Source organism: Ciconia boyciana, chromosome 1 (assembly GCF_034638445.1).
Source record: "Ciconia boyciana chromosome 1, ASM3463844v1, whole genome shotgun sequence".
Lineage (NCBI taxonomy): Eukaryota > Metazoa > Chordata > Aves > Ciconiiformes > Ciconiidae > Ciconia > Ciconia boyciana.
Window position 1 is genome coordinate 145,967,186 of NC_132934.1, and position 25,280 is coordinate 145,992,465.

At 37.8% G+C, this 25,280-nt stretch overlaps 1 protein-coding gene across 1 annotated transcript in view; it reads right to left on the reverse strand.

Moving 5' to 3' along the window:
• Positions 1 to 334: 334 nt before the first annotated feature.
• The window catches only part of GABRG3 (gamma-aminobutyric acid type A receptor subunit gamma3), a 327,143-nt gene continuing 302,197 nt past the window's right edge, over positions 335 to 25,280 (reverse strand). The window contains exons 7-10 of the mRNA XM_072853241.1: positions 13,426 to 13,578; positions 5,652 to 5,848; positions 4,100 to 4,129; positions 335 to 613 (exon numbers count right to left, since the gene is read on the reverse strand). Of these exons, the coding sequence (XP_072709342.1) occupies positions 335 to 613; positions 4,100 to 4,129; positions 5,652 to 5,848; positions 13,426 to 13,578 (659 nt within the window). The remainder of the gene's footprint in view (positions 614 to 4,099; positions 4,130 to 5,651; positions 5,849 to 13,425; positions 13,579 to 25,280) is intronic.

Genomic DNA, 25,280 nt, shown 5'->3' on the forward strand with positions numbered 1-25,280 from the left:
TTTTGCCTGAATTGTGTATAGCTTCTATGCCAAGGGAGAATAATAAAGATTCTAATATACAATAATTATTCATAAACATTGCTTACACTACAAATTCAGCTAAATTTTGTAGAATCTTTTCCTTAAAATGAATAGCAGTAAGGAGAGAATTCTTCCATGTTTTTCTTTTTCAGGCAATTACATATTAAAATTCTTCATCAGGCTCTGTGATGGTGAAGGTTAATGTGGCCTTTATAATTTGAGATGAAACTGACCATGTCCTTCACTTTTTCTGCACTTTCACCATCCCTCCACACTGTGAAAACACAGCAGTCTTCACCACTACAGGCAACATTTAAAGATAGAGGTATCCAACCCAGTACACCAGGTTAAACAGCAGGAAGGATGTAGGAAAAAAGACCCTAGAGTAAGAGTCCAGTTCTAAGATGTCTATGTGAATCCGTCCTCTCCTCCATGAGCCTGATTTACACTCTTCATAACAACAGAAAAAGCTCTGGCAGTCTTTCCCATCCAGACATTCATAGACGCATGCATCTTCAAATTCTTGCCAATACATGGCATTGTTCAATGTGATGACTGTGGTTGGTGGTCTCATATCAAGTACAGAATAATTCTGAGGAGAGAAAAAGAAACCAACAGTTTGATAAACTTCCATGGATGATGCACATCACAATTAATAATAATGGAAAAAAATCACAGGAGCTAGGAATAAGAGGTCGATACTATAGGAATTCTAGATTTGGGGATCATCTTTCTTTCCCTCAAAAGATGCCTTTTCAGATGAATTTCCATAGAGAGATTGTGGAGTTGCAAGTTAAATAATTCTAGGTGTATTTTCTACTTGGGTAACTCAAGCATATATTGCCTAGTAATCATTTTTTCACACTAAGGAGTTCACTTGCCTGTCAGAAAATTTTTTGCAAGGTGCTTTAAACACTTGCAGCTACTACATTTAAGAATGGGCTCTGAAAAATAAGGAAGATGTCCCCCCTCCCATTTTAATTACAGAACGATCTCCACTTAGTATAGCTTCGTTTACTGCCTCTTAACTTTACCATCATTTATAAAAGCAGATATGGTCAGCAACAGATAGTGATGATTTCAGTACAGGATTTCAAAATGCCATCCCTCAGCATGTCCCCTTAGTGCTTATCACCCTAACCACGCTCAGAAATAGGGCACTTTGATATCACGCATCCTCACGGTACCACTAGCACCTACAGACCTCTCCTTCTTCAATGTATTCCCTATTTACACTTTGTCAGCTTTTCTGTCACACCATTTCCTTTTCATGAAAGGTGCTTTCTCATGATAGTCTCCTCTCTCATCAAGCCACCTGTTCCATCCTCACAGTTGTCACCTCCTCCACTGGCATCACTAGGAAAGGTCCCATCATCTTCGCTGCCTGTCTGCACCGCCCTGACAAAGCTGGCTCTCGCCCTGTCAGCACGGATTTCTCCACCTTGGGGGCCCTTCCCCTCCCTGTGATTGTGCTGAGCATTGCCTTTGCCTGCAGGAGGATGCCAGGTATGTACTACCAAGCTAGTCATGCCTCTGCATCATGCCTGCTTGCATTCTGGAGGGTGCTCTGGGTCCCTGCTTCCACACTTGCTATACAAAATATGCAACATTTCCTGTTGAAGGTGTTGGGGCGTATCTGAAAACTTTCACTCTGTATGTGAAACAGATCAGTGATATGATTGATGTGCCTTAGGGGAAATTTTCCTTTTTCTATTGACTTTGTTTTCTTTCTACAAATCCTTTGATTTGGCACATGATAATATTACCTGTCTCATTAAATTGGTGGTCCCTGAGCTAAGATCTTGATGAGGCATCCCTCTGCCTAGATGTTGGCATCTCCAACATAGATAACTACATCCGAACAACTGCCCTATGGTATCCAGCCAATTACTTCCAGGACACAATTCATCTCATCATAAGTAGATGGCTAAAATCTCTCAGGTGTATCATGCTGTGGACTGTAAACAGATTGCAGTTTAGAAGTAGATTATTGCAAATCTGTTTGTTGTGAATGACTTTATCTCTGAGATTAGATGACACAAATTATGCCTGCATGGTCTTCTCTCTCATTTGTAAAGTTTCAGGTGGCTGGTATCAGAGCTTTACAATGTGCTGCCACATGGACAAGGATTATTGTACAAGCAATCATTTTTTGACTGTAGCACTTTGGAGAGAAAAACAGCTATGACTGAAGTGTACATGGAATTCTGCTATACCACTGTGTCACATATTGTTCATTTCTTGCAGGCCTTCATGAAAAATATTCCTATTATAATATATAGTCCTATTATAATATATATTATATAATTTATAATAGTCCTTCTTTCAGTCCTACTCAGGGACTGAAATTTTCTATGCCTGGCTACAGTATTTATGTTAAAAAGAAAAAAGGCTAATTTAGATCTCTTCAGATGATCTTAGGAAGTGAAAAGAAATAAGTGCCCTGCTTCTGCAAATGAAACTTTCTCATCTATCAATAGCCTGAGTGGTTTTTTGTTGTATCAACTATCTGCTCAGGACAGAAGATAAAATAAATGCCGTGATAATACAGAGATATTAATCTGGTTGCTTTAATCTCTGTCAGCTAGGAGGGGTCCTGAAGTGACGAGATACCAGGTGAAGGTGGATGGTACCCACTGTGTCCTGTGCATCCTGCTGTGCTGGGGTTGGGAGGAGAGGGGTGCGCACACAGTGGGCGCCAGCCCACTACCAAGTGGGAGGTCTGGCAAGGCAAGGCACTTCTCAGGTGCCTTGGACAAGGCAGTTCAGATGCAGTATTAAACACACTTAACAAAATTATTTCAGACAAGGTATAAGTGTGTCCTCTAGGAGGAAAAACAAGGGTGGGATTACCTGAACATGGATTTACTAAGATTAATAAATTTCATCTTTTAGGTGGCATCACTACAAGACTGGAAAAGACAAGATGATATCCTAAGAGTCAGAGACACTGCTTATTTTATTCAGTTTATGCTACAACTTGAACATGGAAGTTGTTGATGTATAGAACAAGGCCCTGCTCAATATCTGTCTTATAGTGAAAAAAGAAAAGAGTGAGTAAAAAACTTGAAAAGGCTGCAGATACTTTCCAAAAAGATCAGACTGACTAGATCTAGACAAAGACTAAGAGTGTTAAACACTATTGTCATTTTAACTGTGTATCTTTTTCCTTTTTTTTTAATTGGAAAAAGGAAAGTGCCGCTACCCATTCAATGTGCCTTCTTAACTTCATCTTTCAGAAAAGTCTGTCCAATGAGTGACAGCAGTAGCAAGTGTATAAATGCAATGCTTACTGTAAACATTCATTGTCAATGAGCAGACTTTCAATGCTATATGAGCTCTTTAAATACGTTAGAAAAGTCATGTGAAAAAAAAGTCTATAACATTATTTGTAAAAGGTAAGCTAGTAACATGGAGCTAGGAATTGTAAATGATAAATTTCAGCATATCCAAACCAAGAAAAGCAAAAGCAATGGTTTAGTTCTGTCCCTGTTCTTATTTGGATCTGATAGCTGGGAAGCAGGCCATCCAACCAGCTGATTAACTGGCCCTCTGCATGCTTTATATTTATATATATTATAGCATGTATTTCAGTTTCAGATGTAATACAACTTAGAGATACAATTTTGTGCTCAGTTTCAACTTTATTACCTCTGTACATATATAAATAGTTATCTAGAGGTTTGGGGAATATAATTTATTCCATTTGTAGATATAGTACAACTAGCTGTGTTAAACTTGTGTGCCTAGATTATCTGAAAATCCACCTGAAAGCTTGCTAAAGGTTTTACAGATACACATAAATGAATTATTTGCTATGAAACTCAGTTAAAACTCCATATAAGTTTATGACATAACTTGTGCTTATTACTTTTTTATAAAATGTAATGAGAAATTGCAGTATTATATAAAGCAGACACACAAAATTTCTGAGGTAAAAATAACACACAATCTTCTACACTTGACCCTTCTCCCTCCCAAATCATTTGATAAGTCTTTATAGAAAGAGGCAGCTATGTTCCTCTGCCACAGCCAAAAACAAACTGACCTTTTAACAAAAATGAAATAGTTTACTTACCATCACATGACCAAAGCTGACATCAGGTAGCTTAAATAAAGATAACAAAGGAATTATTCAGAAGAAAACATACTTATTGCTTCATATGCATCTAATGTTCAATAGCATTTCTTAAACCAAATGTTTAAATGCATTTGTCCGTAAAACACTTCATGCTGAGTATTCTGTACACTTTAAAACTGCATGAAACCTCAGCAGAATTCACACCTAGTTTCCATCCACTTTAAATCTTTATTCAACCCATTACATTTATTTATTTAGCAAACAATAGCTAAGTGAGCATTTGTTCTTGTGTTAGTTTAAATCTCATCAATGTTGCATGCTTTCCCTCAAATTCATACACGTCTGGAAATAGATTCTACTCACAAAGATACTCATGACTTTTTCATTCAGTCTTTCTGTAGGATGGCAATTTTAGTTTGATCATTAGCAAGTTCATTTTGATTGTCTTACACATTTCTTTTGGTAACGCTTTTGCCTTTTGTGTGCAATGCATTTTTACAAGAAGCTATTAGAGGTTTAATGGAGTTTTCATTGACTAAGTCTATGGCTTTCTAGGCTTTCTCTGTTTCCACTCGTTTCAGCTTTTCCTTCATTATTTCTTCGTTCAATCATTTTCTATAGCTCTTCATTCAATCCCTTTTTACCTTGTGACCTATTATTCCTTGAATTTAGCCTTCTCTCTCTTCAATTTCCTCCTTCACATTTTTCCTATTTGGCTTTGTATTTCTGATTTCAAATGTCCTTATTTCCTCCATTACACAAAATGGCATCCAACATCTCCAACTACCAAACTCAAACACTTAAGATTTTCCACTGATCTTGAGTGAACAACCCACTTCCCCTTCCCTATGTTCACACAGAGGTTTTTTTCTCCGTTATACTGCCTCCTCTCATTCTTGTTGTCAATTCTGAAGTACACCAGGCAATTCTTCCTGCATGACTGTTTTAATTTATTCTAAATAAATGGCTTTTGTGTGTGTCTGGGTGTTACTTCTGGAAGTGTCTTTTTGGCCAAAAATGCAGCCATGTATAAAACCTTTGTAAGTGACCTCCTCTGTTTTTGTACTTAGGAAAAAGCCCCTTTGTGCATAGGGCTAAAAACAAGTGCTGGTTCCCAGTGGAGACATTGAAATCCTGTTTGTAAAGTTCAAAAATATTTCTAGACCTGTTAAGCCATGAAATAGCAGATGCATTTGAATATACACTTATGTGCATATATTTGTATAACAAGCTATGCAATCTGTTTCAGTGGGAGTCCTTTATGACTACCAGCATAGTAACTGGAGGACGAAAGACACGTAGGCAGGGTTGCTGCTTCATGGTCAGCAGGCTGCTTCTCTTAGGAACAGACCTCACTCAACAAGCACCTAACTGCTTCTGCTGTTACTGTGGGTAACTATTCTCCGTCAGCTTTCAGGGCAGATCACACCACAAACTGGGAAGAGCTCGGGGGAGTGGAGTATCATGGGACTACAGGCTGTCACTGGATGATTCTCTGCTCTCTGAGCTAGACACATGCTAGAAAAGAAATTAAATGCTCCCATCTTACCGACTTTTTCTTCTTAGTACAGTTTGGTTTTCTGCAACTTGAGTAGTAGTTGAGGGTTGCATACTCCATCAGAGCAGCAAAGACAAATAGAAAGCATACAGTCACAAACAAATCCATGGCAGTGACATAGGAGACACGGGGTAGTGACTTTCTCGCAATGGTGCTCAAAGTTGTCATGGTCAATACTGTGGTGATGCCTGCAGAGAGAAACTTGATTTAATTGTAGGCAACATCATTTCTCCATGTTGCAGAAGAATCTTTGGAAACAAACATACAAAACAGAAATCCAAAGTGTACCCAAATAATTCATTGATTTCATTTGGTAGTATAAATAATAATGAAAAATAACAGCAGTAGAGCCAGTGGTATTTTGTAAACAAGGATTTCCTCAGCTCTTTGTATTCAACTTTGCAACAGTGTCATTCCCATGCCTCTCAATGTGCTTTTCCTCATCTCTTCCTTTTTCTGGTCCCAGTTAGGTTGGAGATGGGAGTGAGGGAAAAGGAGAGAATGAAGAAGTTTTTGAAGAAAAGAATAAAGCAGAAGAGATACTAAACCAAATAAAATAATAATAAAAAAGAAACCTAGAAAACAATGAAGGTAACATGGTCTTTTTCACAGCAGTACTGCTCTCATGAAAAATCTTGTGCTCAAAAAAGAAAAAAAAGGGGGAGGGAAGAAAAGAAAAGAAATTTTGCTGTAAAGTTCTGACTATGAATTTTGAAAATATGTTTTCACACCGCTGCTTTCTTGGGAGTCCTCCACTGCTATTTTCCTTCTGAGTAAGGGAAAACAGACTCTCATACAAACTTCAGATGTAACCTTAATAGAAATAGCCTTTTTAATTCATACAAAGGATTATATCTTAGATTGATTTAGTAATAATGAATATAATGGGAATTACTTAGTGTGAAATATCCTGAAACAATAAAACCAGTCCTAGAATGAAATCTATGGGGTGTCAGTTATTTGGCTGCTGGTAAGTCATATAATTTCTCTTCATTCCTGAGGAACAGAAGTCTTTTCATTCCCACTTTGGACTGATGCTTTTAATCATTTGTTATGAACTGCAAGCTTTCTGAAAAGAAAAATAAAACTCCTCAATGGCTTGGGAAGAAAAATAAAGCTCTCACTCAAATAAGCCTCAAGAGAGAACCTGCTCTAAAAAAACCATAACCATAAGGTAATCTTTCTTTTTATAGTTAAAGTGATATTTTGCAATGGTACACGGTGTTTGAAACTACAGCGATTCACAAGAATAACCTTCCCCATTCAAACTGTCAGAAAGTCCCTGGAAGAGCCAGATGGCAGATTATTGCCTGGGCCTCGACCTTCTTCTACAATGAATAACTAATTGTATTCCTTAAATATCCACTACTCAGAAACAAAACAACAACAACAAAAAAACAGAAAAAAAAAGTTGCTGAAAAAACACAACCCAATAATCAAGATGAAAGCAATGCTGATAGGAAGTGGGAAATGTGGACATTGTATGTACCTTGGACATCTAAAAGCTATTGGGAAAATATTTCTGTTTCCTGTCAACTGTGACACATCCCAATATAAGCACATGTGGCTGGCATGATCCAGTAACCTCTCCAGACCCTTCAACAACAGTTCTGTAGCTAGCTGATGCTTTGAAAAAGCTCCAGAGACAAACCCCATGCTTAGCCATTCATCACAGTAGTCAACTTCAAAGATGTCCAACTGCAAAAGGTGTTAACTTTCTAGCCTTGATTTGGCCCTTACTCACTATGGGTTAATTAGTATTTCTGTGCGACTGTGACTCAGGCCTTGGGAGTCACTAACTTCAGAAGAACTGCGTCCAGACCATGACATACTCTACAATATGAAATGAAGTTCTTTAACACTTTAGAATGCACATTTAGATTTCTAACACAAATCTGTCCTTTTCAGAGCCATATGTACATGCACCTGCTCTCAGGTATTTTACTACCTTTAAAAAATTCCTTAAAACCTGTGGTCTTCTTCCAGCACAATATACATCCTTTTTACCTGGACTCAAGGGCAAGTTTTCATTTCCCACTCATCCTGTGATAGGATCTCAGATTACTTTAGGACAATTTTTTTATTAAAAGGCAAAAGAAGAAATGAAAAGAGAAAAAAGCTTGCAATGCTCAAAAACATTTTTTGCAAAGGTCTGAAATTTTTCTACTGAATGCTGTATTGACAATGTATTATTTTTCCTCTATTTTTACTGAAATGGGTGTATAACTTTGTACTATTTGTGCCAAGAAGTATTGTGCAGGTATATGTAATGATGACCAGCTGCCAAAGTGACTATGGACAGGAAGGCAGAGAAGTGAAATAAAAATTACCATTAGCCTCTGTACTTAAGTATAGAAGTCCCCAACTGTGCCTGAGTCCTATATCCGTGCCTTAAGCCTGAATGTGAAACGTCTACCCGAATCATGCTTGAGACTGTGAAAACCTAGGTGAGAACTAAGCAAAACCAGCCTAGTAAATCATGTTGTAAATGCCTCACTGATACAGAATCTGGAGTTTTGGGTAGCTCTGGACTAATTTTATCTGACAAACAAAGTAGGTTCTACTAAATTTGTAGGCACAGCAATGGTGTAAGATTTATTTTGGTTTTAAGATATTAATAGTGTCTATCCTCAGTCTCTTTGACAACAAATCACATTTTGCTACCAGAATATAAAACCCTGGGGAAAGGAAAGTTTAGCATTATCACAAGCCATCATAGTTTCTGGATTATACTTCCCATTTCAAATTATGGCAAGGGCATAAGACAAGATTGCTGAGCACATAGATGGAAACATCCAAAGGTAAACCAAACATATTTTTACTTCTATTATTTATGCAAAATATTTTTATGATATGAAATCCAATAGAAAAACATCATTCTTCATTTAAGCTGAAGCTTGAACTTGGATCCCAGCTCACACCATAAACAAGCAAGGAGTTTTTGAAATAATAAAAATTCTACCCAGTGTACCAATTTTACATTTGACATGTAGGCACAAGTTTTAGACGATTAAAATGAGTCTTATGGGGACACATACAGAGAGCAAAGAAAAAGACAGTGTACCAGATGATACAGTCTTGTATTCCTACACATTTACAAGTCGGAATATACAGATATGCATATATGAATAAAATGCAGCACCCATTATTTCCAAAGAGAATATCTAGATTCCATACCCTTAGCTCATTTTATCTCTCATGCTAAGAAAATTCAGTTTGTTGAGTGGTTTCAAATACAGTAAACCTTGCCAGATGAAATTGTTAAGTCTCTCACTTTGGGGAGGCTCGTATGGTAAAGTGAGCTTTGCATCTGTTATTGAAATTCACAGTGCTCTTGAACTGTCTGTTTCAACAGAATTTTAATATCAACCAAGGACAGCTTTGAATTAACCTGGCTTCAAAATTTTCAGGTAGACAGGTGTAAGCGGGAGCTTACAAGTTTGTGTATAAATACCGTTTTGTGACATTTATATTCTCTGAGCAAATTCCATACCAAAGATGCTGTTTGATAAATCAAAAAGGACTGTCTGGGAGATCAAATGATGCAGGGATACATAATACATGAGAACACTTTAACCTTTAGATCATTGGTCTAAACAGTTATTTAAAAGTATTACTGTTTGAAAGCTCCTTACTGGACAACAGCATGCAAAGTGAGGTAGCAGGAACTTCAGTGTTAGAAACTCTTTGCTTAGCGAGGCTCATTTTTTCTTATTTTCCTAAGGGTATGTTGATGGGACACTGGGGGAAAGGTGTACTGCTTTTAACTATGCTATTACTTGTTTATAAATTTAATTTCTCTACCTTTTGGTCTGGCACCTGTTTTGATCATTTGCTTGTTTTTCAAGTGAATGAGCTTAAGATGGAATGACAAGGACAGCAATGTTCATTTTTTATTAAACATCATCTGTATCTTCTTTTACATCAACACATTGCTGGCCTTGATACCCACTGTATTTTTTTAAACTGCATTTGAAGTTGCTCTGTACTAACTGCCTAGTCCTATTACATATTACACCCATTTTGAAAAAGCAGGGGGAAACTGGGATGAAAGCGTCAGTTTAACTTAATTCCCTTCATCTTCAAGGAAAACAACCTATTCTTTTCCAGATCATAACTTTTCTTCAGACACTTGCTGGCTGCTCTTGACTGTGAACATTGGGGGAAGGTCATTTTGATTACTAGAGACAAGCAGAAACAGCAGAGGGCCATTTTTTTTTTCTCTCTGAATGGGAGAATAACCTGGGATCACAAAATACAGTTCTCATCCAACACTCAAATTCTACTTCCAGTTTCCCATTGACTATTCAGGTGGCCTGGAGTGAACCATGTTGCCAGTCTGGGCCTCAGCCTCTCAAAGTGCATGTGAAAAAGGGACTATGATGCCAAGTTTTTAAAGTGCACTTTTATGCCTCTGGACAGTGCTGCTGAAAGGATACTTATGGTCCCATTTTTTTCCTCACAGCCAAATACCCCGATTGCATTTTGTTTTTCCAGCACAGAAATAGCTTATTACTTTGCATTATTCAGAAAGGGGTAAAACCTGTCCTTCGTGTAACTATGAGTAGTTGCCAATAGCTTAGGAAATTACTCATTAATTTCAGTGAGTGAAATATTTCCCTGGTGCTAGACCTTTACATTAATGTAGCTATACCCAGAGCAGGTTTGGTGCACTGAGTCTACAATTCATTGCAACTAATTAGTAGGACAATTTCATCAGTTTGCCTTTGGCTGTATTGCTCACAATTTCACCATGTGCCTCTATCCAAATGTGGATGTGTGCTGTTGCTCAGACAGATTTATAAGTTGCGTTATACAAGCAGACCTACAGTAAACTGGGAACATCTGCTTACTGCGTCCCAAGAATCAACAGGCCATTGCCAATTTGGGAGCAACAGGACTCTGTGCACAAAAAGAGGTGACCCATGTATATATTATTTTCTTGCCATTTTATTTATAAAAAAGTTATATTTTAGCCCAGTAATTTAATTCTTCGTCAGAGTTTTAGGACTTAGTCATGGTAGCCATTGAATATAGCCTTGGAACATCTCATTTTTGTGTTTTTACTTCAAATTCATGATCTCAGTATATTAATACATTTTTTCTCTGAAGTTCCTGCTGGCTGAGGGAGTGAGGTAGGGAGAGTCACACTGTTATGACTAGTGATCTAACCTACTTCTGTGCCTAATTAACTGGAAAATGGAGCTGTGTGGTGTGGGGAACCGCCCTCAGGGACAGGGTATGAACACTGCTTCTGGAAAATTAGTAATGCAAACTGTTAGATGACTTTTCTCCCTTTTCTCTTAAGCATTGTGAAGTATGGTCAATCCTTTCTTATCTCCACTGAGTCACCCAATTTAAGAAGAAAGTAGTTCAGCAGAGAAGTATGCTAAAGTCCTATTTCTCAATTTTCTGGCCACCAGAGGAAAGTCTACACAGCCAGGAACAGGTAGTCATACAGCTGCTCGTCCTCACCTTTGTGTCATCTCCATGCTGTCCTGGAGGTGGAAGGGGTCACAGAACAACTGTAAGTCTCAGTGTACGTCATGTTGCTGGAGCTGCAGTGTAAAGGCACTTTGGGACTCACATGAAGGGAGTGAGGACTGAATATTCCTTTTCCGGAACATAACCTCAGAAAACTGGACCCACATGATGCCACATGACTTATGCTACGTAGCTACGTCAGAAGTGCTACGTTTGTTAATTTTACAAGATCCTTGAGCAAATCCAGCAGGTTATGGTTTTGTGCTGACCTCACGCAAAATACGTTTTAATACAGAATTATCTGTAAAGTGTGAACCAGTGTTGGCTGCTTGCAGTTGTCTTATTACAGGTTCTCTGGGACTTTTCTTTCTACTGATCCTGTTGCATAGCTCCATGTCACTGAGCTGCTCTTGGTTTGAAAGGATGCCCCTCACCACTCACTAAGAATTAAAGCTGGTACAATCCCCCCTAGTAAGATGCCTAAGGATTGATAGCAGGAATGACTGGCATATAGCTTCATTGCTTAAATAAAGCTGTGGCTAGTGAGGAAGTTACACTTAGAGGATATTTTTTGGTAATGTATTTCTTCTATCATTCAGCTGAAAGTTACAAAGCTATTGAAACATTAGAAGTTTTGGGAGGAAAAATGTTTGTAACCCAGGCCTTGTGCAGGCTGAATAGATGACTGTAAGTTTTTTGTATGAGTGAAGGATTTAGAAAGTGGGATCAGACTTCTGGACAAGTTCAAGAGACTTAGCAGCTAAAATCTCATTCAGAGTGAATGGGCTTCAGTCTCTTTAGCACTTCATTTTTATTTTCCCCTTCAGGACCTTTATGCTAGAAACCAGAGCACCCTCAAAATCAGTGGTTGCTCAGATTTAGTAGTGCAGGAGAGAGACAGACCGAAACAGGACAAGTCATTTTGAACAACTGTATAAAGGCTGCGTTGTCCAACAAGGTGTCTTCCTCCTGAGATCAAGTAGAGCACCTCTATATGGTGTTTGAAAGAGAGCTAGTAGAAATGGATTCACATATAAGTAACCACCATATCTGGTAAACACTTAGTTACTTGGATGAAAAAGGATGAGGAGTACTGAGTACCCTTGATCAGCTCTTTAGGGGAGTGGGAGACAGAGGTGGTTTGGACAGATGGCCTCTCCTATACTGTGGTTGAATGAAGGCTTGTCAGCACACAGCAGCACTCAAGAACACTGTGCCTGCTGCAGGCTGCCTTCACATGTCCTCCAAGGAGGTGCAGCCTGTTCACAGCCCTTGTCCTCCAGTCTTTCCTTGCAGCAGTATCACCCTCTCAAACCTGGGGACTCAGTTGCTCCTATGAATGCTTCCTCTCTGATTTCAGTCCAAAAAGTCAGGAAGGTCAGTTTTTAATAATTTGTTCTTTCAAATTGAAATGATTTAGAGAGTCCAGCTGGTCAACTGGAGATGGTAACAAACTCCAGCAGGAGGAAGCAATGAATAGCTGGGAATGGTAATCTCCGTGCTTGAAAACAGGCATGTAAACCTTGACACAGCCTCCCCTTTTTTACTAGACTGGTAGATTTCTGAATCAGTTAGTATTGGCAGCCCTGTCAACCACAATCTGGACTAAAATGTTGTTTTTCCTTCCATTCTGATATACACCTATAATTGGCTAGTATGATGCTAGCAAAACCTGCAGGTTTTCCTATAGACATAAGAATAAATGGTCAGCATTTCTAAGTGTATCCTAAAGCACAATGCCAAAATGCACACGCTGGTCCTGACATAAATGAGCTGCTGGAAAACCTATATCAGCATAGATCTCCACAATCTGTGAAAAATACCTATACACCGGGTGTGGAGCTTAACTTTAAGCATGCAAGCTAAAACACTTTGCATGAGTTAATATTATTATATCCCACAGTTTTCTGTATATGTAAGACATAATGCCCTGTGGGGGAGAGGTTCAGAAGGGAAGGAAGCCAGCAGTGCAATTAATTTATTCTTCAAAAATGTCACTAAAATATCATACTGAGAACAAGGAGACAGACATTAATTCTAGAATATTATGCAAAATAGGTGGCAGTGTCATTCCAAAGGGTCAGGATAGTTTACTTTTAATTACGCTGTTAAAGGCAGAAAACCAGAGGCTTCAGTGATAAGTAGATCTGGGTCTGCAAGATCTGGTAGCAATAATCCAAAGCATATAGCTAGTGGTCTCTTTGAAAGGAAGCTGACATTTTCAAATGATAGTGTAGAAACTACACAAAGAGAGCAGAAAAGGGAATTAATAACAACTTACCTAATGCTGTTCTTGCTGGTGTGGCATCTTTTTTAATCCAAAAGGATACCCAGGAAAGAACAACTGTTAATATACAGGGAATGTATGTTTGAATAGTAAAGTATCCCATTCTTCTACTTAAGTCGAAGTATATAGTCATGACTACATAATCACCTGCAATAATAGCACAGAAAATAAATTGACATTGTGGTGAGATACAGACAGTTGTTCATTGAGCTGCTTATTTTTTAAGCTTCATAAAAACACTGCATATGAAATATTTCTTAGTTTTTCGAGAGCATCTGTGCAGCAATGCTCACATGAAATAGAATTCAAATAAACCTTTCAATTCTAATTTCCTTTAGGTTTAGATCTCTGTGGAAATGTTCACCTATTTGCAAAGGCAGAGGCTCTCAGTAACCATTCTGGATGAGTAAATTTTTGAAAGGCATCTTGGCTTTCCAGACTTGATATTTCTGGATGGCTCCATGACCACAAACATGAAGCTACTATCATTCACCAGATTCTGTAACCAAGCCACACAAAATCCCTCCTTCTGCAAGCTGTGTCTTCCCTGACCTAATTTCAGGTTTGAGTGACTTCTGTTATCTTCTTTTGAGATATGAATCAGGCAGTAGGGGTCTTTAAGGCAAGTGTAGCATGCACATGAGTATGCCTTTAGATCAGAAGTCATTTATAGACGCTAGAGCCTCAATGCTGGCAAGAGAGGTCAGACTGTATACTTTTAAAGGACTCCTCATTAAAAATCAGGAGTCTCTTTTTGTCAGCATTCCTCCATTTCAAAGCAGTTGTGGTAATTTGTAGTATCTGTAAACCTTCAGCAGGTGAGCCTGGATATAAAGTTTATTATTCTGCTCTGATTCATAAAATCAAGAGCTCAGTAAGAAAGCTAGTTTATCTCACATTATATAATTTTCTTCACAGTATCTCTTCTGCTAACCGTTGTGACTCCACAGGGGATAATAATCTGTCCCTTTCTCTCCACCCAGTAGAGGCTACTGACCTTATCACCTCTCTCCTTACTAACAGCTCCCTCAGCTTCATAGATGTTAACTATCCTTTCTCTCAGACAGTCACAGTGATTAACAATAATGAAACTGAACCGAGGCCAATTTCTGTACTTCGCTTGAAGTATGTTGCTTCCATTTCAGATGTGAAGAAGAGTTTATATGCGTGAGAACTTTTATGGGGTTTTGTCTGACTACCTCTGACTTGACCTAATAAATTATATTGCTTCTTGTTACAAACCTTGACTTTCTAAAATACAATATTTGCAGAAGGCATCATTTGCAATAGGTGAGTAAGTCTGTCCTGTTACAGCAAACCATCAGAAGACTGAAGAAATTGGTAGCACAGAGGCATTAACCCCCAAAAGAATGTACATACAACTCACCCAAGTAGAGGCACAATGGGTTCATTAGGAGTTGAGAGAAATTAGAGCTTAATCTTCTAGTAACAGAGAGCATACGAACAAAAGCATTTAATATAGTGGATATTTTGACTATAGCTAAATATTACATAGAAAAGAAATTAAGTCAGTGAAAATAACTTCCATCCAAAGAATCTGTGAAGGCCACTGTAAAATGAGTGAACTACCATAAGCTACAAAGTCAAAGGTAAATAAAAATCTGAGGGTGGGATTTGGGGAGAGAAACATAGAACAATGAGTCAAAAGGAAAAGTTTCTATGTGCTAAGTACATTGTTTTGAGATAGATATATTTGGAAGAGGTTGATAAGCCTGTGGGTACTTTCATCATGCCTCTGTTAGATGAACATGTACATTTTCATGAGTACTGTAGCAGTAAAAAGCGTGTGACCACAAGAAGCTGGGCAGTCATTTCAGAAGCCTTGTGCATTTGGCATAATGGGACAGAGCTTTAATGAAAGAGCTCGCTCCTGTTACAAGTAGGAGGCATTGCAGTACATCTTGACATAGTGAACCTTGTGGGCTATTCACAGCCTAAGGGTTATTTTCATTCCACTAATCTCCAGAACTTTTCTCAGTGCAGGGAATGGCACCAGGGAACTGATGTGGATTAGTAACCATTGGTTCTGCTGGTTTATTTTCAGACTACATTAGCTCCCTAATCTGGATTGCCTCACTAAAGATAGATTTAGTCCACAGCAACTGAGGTGATTTCACAGAAATGGGAGTGAGGAGTCAGAGGCCTTGTAAACCAGTGCTTCTACTGACAGGAACCAACCCAACAACCATGGAAAAAAGGTTTTGATAATGTTTCACACATTATCTGTCAAGGCAGAAGGATGAGCAAAAAAAGGAAATCAAAGACTCTGTAGGAAATGTGCCAAGCCTTTACATTTCCCTTACTCAGTTATTATATCTAGAACTGCACATCTATGGATAAGATGCTTGAGAATGGTATAAAGCAAAGCAATCTGCAGACTTCTCATTGTGTACGGTGATATATGAAACACACAATTCAAGTACACATACAGGTCATTGCTCCTCTGAGTAATATCACCGTGATACCCAGCACAGCAAATGGGAGTGGGGCTAGACACTGGATAGAAAGATACTGGCTAGTAAGGCAGAGTCCCTGCTTCCAAGGTCTTCTACTGAAATAAACCTGATAAACTGAGAGTGAGAGAAAATTATGGAGCATTTCAACTGTTTTGCAGACAGGAACTGAGGCAGAGATTAAATGATGTAGAGAGTCCATAATCCCATTTAGTCACAAACAGATTCAGTATCTTTCAGGCAGTATTCATTTCACCTGATTTTAGATATCTAGAAGGTAGATTCTGCAGATGACCTCCTGTAGAAGGCCACAGTGTGGCCTCCTTTCTGTACTTAATGAAGAGGAATTGGTACTTTTAATATATGGTTTGTCTAATCTGTTTTAGAGGTTGACTTTAGAAGGAGGTAAATGTGCCCAAAACATTTCCATTTCTCTTCAGTGATTAAAAAAGTAGAGTGATTGGCTCAGATGTGTACAAAGACATTGTAGACACTTGCAGATGATCCAAGGAGTCAATCATACCTCTTGATTCCATGGTGAAAGCTAAATCAGCCTACTTCTGTGAGGCTTCTAGGGTTATTTTACCTAAATATAATAACCTTCTTAACCTTTTAATGAGTATTTTCATTATTTTCCTCCTTTGTTTCATAGTTAAACTTGATGACCTCATACTTGAGGACATGCACAACTCCTTCTCTGCTTGCTCCTCTGCTGGCTGGCTGGCTTGCTTGCTTGCTTCCTTCCTTCCTTCCCTGCCCTGCTCCTTATTACAACAGAACTATTCAACTTCTCTTTATCCCAATTAAAACCCTGTCAAGATACCCCTTCTCTGCAGAACATCCTTCCAGCAAGCTAAATAAAGGAACTGTGACTCAGTCAAATTTTACATGGAGCTGCAAATTCCCAAGTATCCAAAAAAGACCCATAGATGTCTAACAAGCATCCAATGAAAATGAAATCCTAGGATAATGATTGTCTGCATTCATTTATCCACTAACCTGTTTTCTCTTCTGAAATCCATACAAAAATTCTCACAATGAAGGAGGCAGACCTTGTCATACAGGCAGCAGCTGTGCATACTGACTTATATACTGTACCTTCTGTGCTATACTCTAACTTATGGGAACACGCTGACAGATAATATACCAAGAGACTGGGAGAACAATTTCATTCAGTTGAATCAGTGGTGCGAAGTGGAAGTAAGAGGAGAATTTGCTGGTTCTCTTACAATACTCTAAGCATGCTTAGAGAGGACACATCTTAGAGACGATGAATGCTGATGACAATGCTTAGTGAATCACCACTGCTGAAATGCAGAGCCTCAACTGGAAGCACCAATGTTATGACTGCTGTCAAAGGCAAGTATGTTTCTGTACAGCATGTACTGGATGCATTTTTTTAATAGCTACAGTAAATGACAATTTTCAACTAAATTACTACTTCAGTTCTTCTCTCCTCAGCCAAGTCAACTTCTGTTGAGACTCCTGAATTGTCTCTTTGCATACAGAAGAGCCAGCATGTATGTGCTATGGCTACTTTCCTCGATGCACTACTCCAAACTGCATTATTATTATTATTATTATTATTATTATTATTATCTAAATTACTCCTTCCAGAAGTAATTATTCTCTATGTATCTTAAAGCATTTGTCTGCAGCTTAAAGGAAAGTAACCATTGTACATGCATTTCTGACTTTCTCTATACACACAAAATAATTTGTACAAAGAAACTCCCCTCTCTTCTAAAAAATCTGACCTACAATTCATTCTGTATGTCCTGCAGGCATGAGCAACTCAAAGGAGAGAAAAAGCTTTCAAGCACTCTGCACAGTGCCTCCTTGGTCCTTCAACAGCCTTCAGAGCTCCACCTGCCAATAGTGCCGCTGCTAGAAGAGGAGCTGGGGCTGATTGTGTGACAAAGTCCCGCAGTGCAGACAAGATGGGAAAAATCTCCTTCCAAACTGCATATCATTAAATCAGTGTACTTGGTTTAAAAGTAATCACATGGTGATTGCCTAGCTAGGGAGCACTGGAATAACTAATACCAAAAAACTTCACTTTGAAACTCAGAGAGGAATTCTACTTTTTAACAGCTTAAATAATTTCCCAGGAAGGCAAACTAACTTTTAACTGAACCATCAGACCATCAGTTCACTGAAATAATGAAAATTACCTTGAGGCAAAATAGTGCCTGACCAGTTTTCTACAAATGAGAACAAGAGATGCATCTTGAGGCAGCAAATCTGGAGTAATAGGAATAGTGTAGCAATACTTCCCATGAAACCAAGATGGCTGCTGTCTGTGACCCACAGGAATTTTATATTAGTTTAGCTTTTCAATTTGAAAGTAGGACAATATTTAGAACAATGATGATTTTTAAAGGAATAACTGCTGTGGATTTTAATGAACAATGCTAAACTATAGCCTATTTATTTTGTCTATTGAAGATTAAAGGCATAGTTGACTGAATTGCCAGAATTTTGCCTACACTGCACCAAGAACAATTCCCTGAAAGGTGAAATGTTTGAGTAGAATGCAATTGGTTATTTTAAGAAAATCTTTTAAAAATACAAAATTATATACTGTAAATCATTTATTTACTCAAACCACACTATAATATCTTATCACACACTTTCATTTATCCTCCCATTATACTCTGAGGTTAACAAGTACTACAATCCCAATTGTCTTAGAAAAAAGTTAAAGATAGAATGACTTTACAAAGACTGCAATATGAAAATACAATGCATACACAGAGCAATTTCAGCCGGTGAGTGATGGTTACATGCTAATTGTCCATCACTAGAACTGCAGAATAATGAGGAATGTCAGAGTTTGTCCATATGGTTACAAGAGTTTGATTACAGAAAAAAAGTCCTACTCATTAGCATGAGGACTCACACAGTATGTCATGAGTGTTTCTTTGTTGATCAGCAAGACCACAGATAGTACACTGAGGCATCTTCCTTATTATCTTAATAAATCAAACTTAATAGTGAGCAAACTATGTTTCTAATCTTCAGTGCTTTTTTTTCTTTTTTTTTTTTTAAATTTTATTTTTATTTGGAAGTCAAGAGAAGACCCTATTTAATCCTCCCATTCACTCTTCACTTGCCCCCAACCTGCTTTCTGATCTTTGCTTCCCAAAGCTCCATTTTTTCTTTCCTGAACTAGGTTTCTCTGCTTTCTTAGTAAGCCGAAAATTTCCTACCAGTTTGGCCACTGCCTATCAGTCATCCAGGATGGTGTCCTTGCATCAGAAATGCCTTTATTTACAATTCTTCTCTCTGATATCAGGGTAGAACTGTAATACCTGAAAACAATTATCTCAAGCAGGAGACCACTCCTGTGGTTGAATACATTGGTCAGACAGTTGACAAATAAAACCATTGAAAAAACAAATTTTCATCAAAATTTTCATGTACAGAAGTTTTTGCAAAATGTTCATCAGAGAGGTTTTTTGGAAGTGACACATGCTGTCGTGGTAGTGCTGGTGTCAGCTGGGGATGTGCAAGTTTCAGGTTCAAGAGGTGGTTTCATGTTCCAGATTTTGCACAATCTGGAAAGAATATCTCAGCTCAGAGTCAGGCAGAAACAGAGACTGTGGTACAAAACCCAACCCTGCCTAACTCAGAGTAGAGATTTTCTTCAACATCAGACAGAATAGGCATGCGAACTAGGTCTTTTCACATCCCAGGCCATCATCCCAACCCCTCAGAGACATGCCCAGTGGAAGTTCAAGCTATCTTCTTACTAGCATTGCTCAAATTAAAACAGATGTATCAGGATCTCTTAAAGTACACTGTCTATTACTGACACTTCAGCAGCTGGTCTGTCTACAGGGCTGGTATTCCATCCTAACATGACTTTCCTAGATACTTTGCCTCCAACCAGTCCAGGTATGGAGGAGGTTTGAACTTTGGAAGATCCAAGAACTAAGCAAAATGTTAGAAGAAATAGCTGAATGCCCTCACAGGTGGTTATGACTCCAAAAGGAGCTATTATTAAAAGAGACAAGACAAGGGTGAAAACGGAATTTTAAGATAAATGTAGAAGGAATGACAGTCATGAAAGTATCATTAAAAATGCCTTTATCTCTTCATCATCTCTATAAACAATGAAAAAATGCTGAGGACTTATTGCAGACTTATTCTGACTCCTCCAAAATGTGTCAATCAGCATGTATCAACAGTTTTCACTTCACGGAGCAATCTTTGCTCCATAGCACTCTAGGACAAATGCTTCCAAGCCAAAAGGAAGAACAAAATGATCAAGGTCATGCTGTCACTTAAGGGCTTGTCTTAGATTCCCCTATGCTGCTCTGGCATTTAGATGTCTTCATAGTGATACTTAGATAACCAAGATACCATGCTTGTACAGCAGAGCATGTGTACAGCAGAGAAACATGTTTGCACCTCATCCCAAATAAATCAAGCGTTCTTGGAGTGGTAACAGGCACTCGTTACATACATAATTTCTGCATAAGCTGCATGTTTAACCACACAAGAAATGCATACAGGTCTTCAGAGCTGTCATTTTTATATGTATTGCCATAGTAGCTATGAGACACCCAGTCACAGGCAAGGGTCTTATATAATAGATATTGAACAAACAAACCAAAAAAGCTTTATGTGTCCCAAAGATCTCTGTTTTCGAATTCATAATTGCCTTTGGCAATATTAGGGTGTGTCTGCATGCTTGTGTGCATATGTGTACAAGTACAGTGTAGCCCAGATTTGGCTTTTAGCACTTACACTTGAAACGCAAATTTTCCAGAATTCCATGCACACCATGAGTGCCAACTCATTGCTTAAGTTTCCCATTATCATAGACAAATTACTATATCAGTATACAGTGAAAAAAAGAAACCCAATGCCAACAGCATTGCTTGTGCTTGTAGAAATCACGTTCAATTATAAGTATATACATATTCATAAGCATGCATAATAAAAATCAAATATTGACAGATTAGAGTGTGAAAAGCAAAGACCAGATCCCAGGCTGTCTGAAGGCAACAGATTTTTTAAAGTCAAGTAAGACCAAGACTTTGTCCTAACTTATCAAAACCAAAAGACATTAAGTTAGGGGTTTTTTTTTCTTGTGTAATAACAAGAATATAATATTGAGGAACATATTTTTAATTGAAGCTATCAATTTTTTCATCACCATCAAAAAATTTGCATTTATTCTGTTTGTTCTTCCTTAGATAGTGAGCTTCCATTGTCTTTGATGCAAGCAGCATTTTCAAAAGATTTTTGTAAAATGACAGTTTGGTTAAATGAACTATTGCCTGCTTTTAAAAGTTAATGACTATGTTTCCAGCACATAAAGTTATTTCATCCTCTGATTTTGGCATTTAGTATTAAATCTGGAAAACAAATGGAAAATTTGTTCAAAGATCTCATTTCTTTGTATTGATTTTTTTTTCAGAATTTTTGGCATACATAGGTTGTATACTGGAACTTTTCATGAAGAACTGAAATTAAATAAATAAAAGACCCATTTTTTCCACATTTAAATTCATTGTGTCCCATAGTCATTTGAAACCTACTGGTCAATATTTCTTGTGCCCTAACCAATTTATTATATGCCATACTGGCACTTTCAAAAAGAGTTACTTTTGATTCAGCTATAATTATTTCACTGTCTGTAACTGTATCTTCTGTTAAGTGTCTGGAGTGCTTTGAATTGTACTCGGGAGATGGATCAATGCTCATGAACACAACTGACCTCCAAAATTCATTCTAAAAACACAAGCTTTGCAAAAAAAAAAAAAAAAAAATTATTATAGTGTTTGGTGCCATGATCAAGAATGTTTTGCTTATTTGTATACTTATGTGTTTATATACTTATACAAGCTGTCCCGCCAAATACACCTATTCTTTCTTCCCAGTCCTACTACTCTATATAATACTCTCCTCCAACAAAACCTATGTCAAGTTATAGCATCTTATTCGTCTATACGGTATTATGAGCATCAGAATTGCTCTCAGGCTGTTCAAGCCTATTATCTTTAGGCATAATGACGTTTTCGTTTTACAACATGAAGTATCATTTTATATGTTTTTTAAAATGGTTGTACTAATGAAAATGATGGATTTTTAATTTGGCTGTTGTAAGGTACAAGTAATATTGGAAAATCCTCCAAAAAATGCAGTTTCATCAAGCCACATAATGGGAATAAAAATGTATAATACCATAAGCAAGACTTCGATACATGATTACCAGTCCAGTTCGATTTCTACCTTAACAGTAGAAAAGTTACCTACATAATCTCCGTTTGCATTCATGCATCAATGTGAGAGAAAATCAATATACAAATATGGTGTAGCATGCATGATCCATTACTCACTATTCCTAAGAAGTGTTGCCATTTACCATATATAGGTTTTTGTTTGTGCTTGAAGAATAAAAATTAACAATAGCAGATGAAGTAAAAACAATAATAAATTACCATAGCTGCCTATGTCAGTGAAAGTAGATGCAGGATCCAAGTGAAAATTAGTGTCATTTGTAGGAATCTTTTTCTGAGAGGGTTTCTTGATGGAGAGCTGTGCAATGCTTTTCGAACAGAACACTCTTGATGCTCCACAAAGCACCAAATATTGTAGGTCTGAGAATGTACAACACTAACGACTCTTGCATTCATTTTGCTTTTAATAAGCACCAAATCATGCCTGTGAACCCCCAGGTTTATGTCATCTGTCAGTGCTGATCACTTCTCATTTATTTCTAGCACTGAATTTCTTACTCACAAGAGCTGTTGTTTATGAGAGGAGGCCCCTTTGTACTGAAGTTTGTTAGGAAGTCCCACAGGACTGGATTTGGTGAGCTTGTAATTCCAAAACCAATTGAAATAGTTTTCAATTAGTTATCAAAAAATCCCATTTCAACATTTGCAAATAGAATGCTCTCTTTTTTCTTCCTCAGAATTTAATTTTACACATTAAAAAAAGACAGTAAAAATGCAACATTTTGTTTGACCTGATACTCTTTTTTGTTCAATTAAAATGTTTGTGAGTTTGGCCTCACCATTGTGACTGTACTGTGACATCTTTTATATAATCATGGAATTGGGTAACCTGTTTCTTCCTATCCATACTGACATCTAGTCCACCTCAACTGTCCCTAACATACGCTCTTGTGGCCCAATTTCCCTTATAATCTTTTGAAAGCTTTAAATAGTATCTCACTGTTGGAAGCCCATCCCTGTTGATCATGTTGCATTCTGGAAGAGACTGTGGTGATTATCTGGTCTCACTTTCTGCATGGAATGAGATTTTTCTGAAGTAATCTGTGCTGCAAACTCTAAAGTTATGGATAAAGTAGAACATATTTTAGAAAGGCATCCTATCTTCATTTAAAAATTTCCAACAATAGAGTTGCACTGTAACTCTTGCAGTTCTTTCAGTGCTTAGTTATTCTCACTGTGAAAAACAGGTGGGTTTTTCTTAGTCTGCAGTCACCTAGCATCAACTCAGACCTTGAGTCTTAATACATTTTTTGCTAGACTAAAGAACTCTTTTTTACTTTAGTTTTTCTCATGCAGGTATTTAGAGATGGTAATCAGCTACTCTTTATCCTTCAAGATAAACACTTATGGTCTCTTAACACAAGGAATTATTTCCAGTCTCTCATAAATCTTCTGGCTTTTCTGTGCACTCCGCAACTTTTCAAAATAACTCTTGAAGTGCAGCCATCAGGTTTATTTTAATAGCAGCTGCATAAGCATAACATACAGAGGTAACATAAATGCCCTTCTTCTAGGGAATAATCCTTCTCTGAATACATACCCCAAATCTGTGCTTGGTATTTTGGCCATACCTTCAAACAAGAAGTATATTTTAAAAATAACTGTTAATTGACAAGAAATATCCCAGAGCCTTTAGACCTGCAGCACCCAGAATGGCAGGTCTCCAATTCTGGGAAAGCAAAATCCATAGGCTTCAATCCTAAATACAGGCTTCAGTCCTGAATACATGTTCTGAAGTACAGAAATGCCTATTGGCACTTGAGTCCAAGCTACAAAGCTATCTGAACTGCTTTCGACCCTGACTGGTATCTATTATTGACCACTCCCTCAGCCTTTGTGTCACCTATAAACTTATTGAGTCTTAATGTTATGAGTGCTTCTCCATCATTAACAAAAAGTACTAAATAGCATCAAGCCAGAAGACATAGCATCTCAACAGAAGGTCCTGATGAATAATGGCTTTTCTAGCTATGTTGTGAATCTTACCAGGTAGTCAAAATTTAATAATTTTATGTGTGCTACAATGATTTTCTTATCACTGTAGCTTCTTAATCAAAATGTCAGGCTGCATCAAGTGAGATGTCTTACAAATGTACATTATATCACCAGAAATGTATAAGCTCGGAAGATGATATTGAGCTAGTTTGACAGGAGTTAGTTTCTATGAATGAATGTTTATTAGTGTTAATTCCATTATCCTCCATGTTTGTATTAATCTATTCCAGGATCAGCTGTTCCATAACTTTGCTCAAGACCAATGCCAGGAGGAAAAGCCTGTAATTACTTTGGTCATTTTATTTACAGTTTTTTGAAACTGGGGGGAGAAAAAAAAAAAAAAAAAAAGAAGAGTGTTTTATTTCCCCTCAAGCCTTCCTTGAGGACTTGTTACAAATGGGCAGTAGTGATCCCTGGTCAGCTCTTCAAACTATTGTTATCAAGTTATCAAAGGGTATGTTAAATAAAGAAGGAATTAATGAAGAGGTTGTGCTGGGGAAGTGGATGGTAATATTAGAATAGAATAGAATAGAATAGAATAGAATAGAATAGAATAGGACTATTTCAGTTGGAAGGGACCTACAACGATCACATAGTCCAACTGCCTGACCAGTTCAGGGCTGACCAAGTTAAAGCATGTTGTTAAGGACATTGTCCAAATGCCTCTTAAACACTGACAGGCTTGGGGCATCGACCACCTCTCTAGGAAGCCTGTTGCAGTGTTTGACCACCCTCTCTGTAAATAAATGCCTCCTAATGCCAAGTCTGGACCTCCCCTGGTGCAGCTTTGAACCATTCCCACATGTCCTGTCACTGGATCCCAGAGAGAAGAGATCAGCACCTCCCTCTCCACTTCCCCTCCTCAGGAAGCTGTAGAGAGCAATGAGGTCGCCCCTCAGCCTCCTTTTCTCCAAACTAGACAAACCCAAAGGCCTCAGCAGCTCCCAATAGGACATGCCTTCCAGCCCTTTCACCAGCTTTGTTGCCTTCCTCTTGATGCATTCAAGTATCTTCACATTCTTGTTAAGTTGTGTTCTTTATTTTCCACACATAAAACCAGTAAGTGATTACTTGCATTCAAAAAAGCTGTAAGAGTTACTTTATCTTTTACACTCTAACTTTCTCT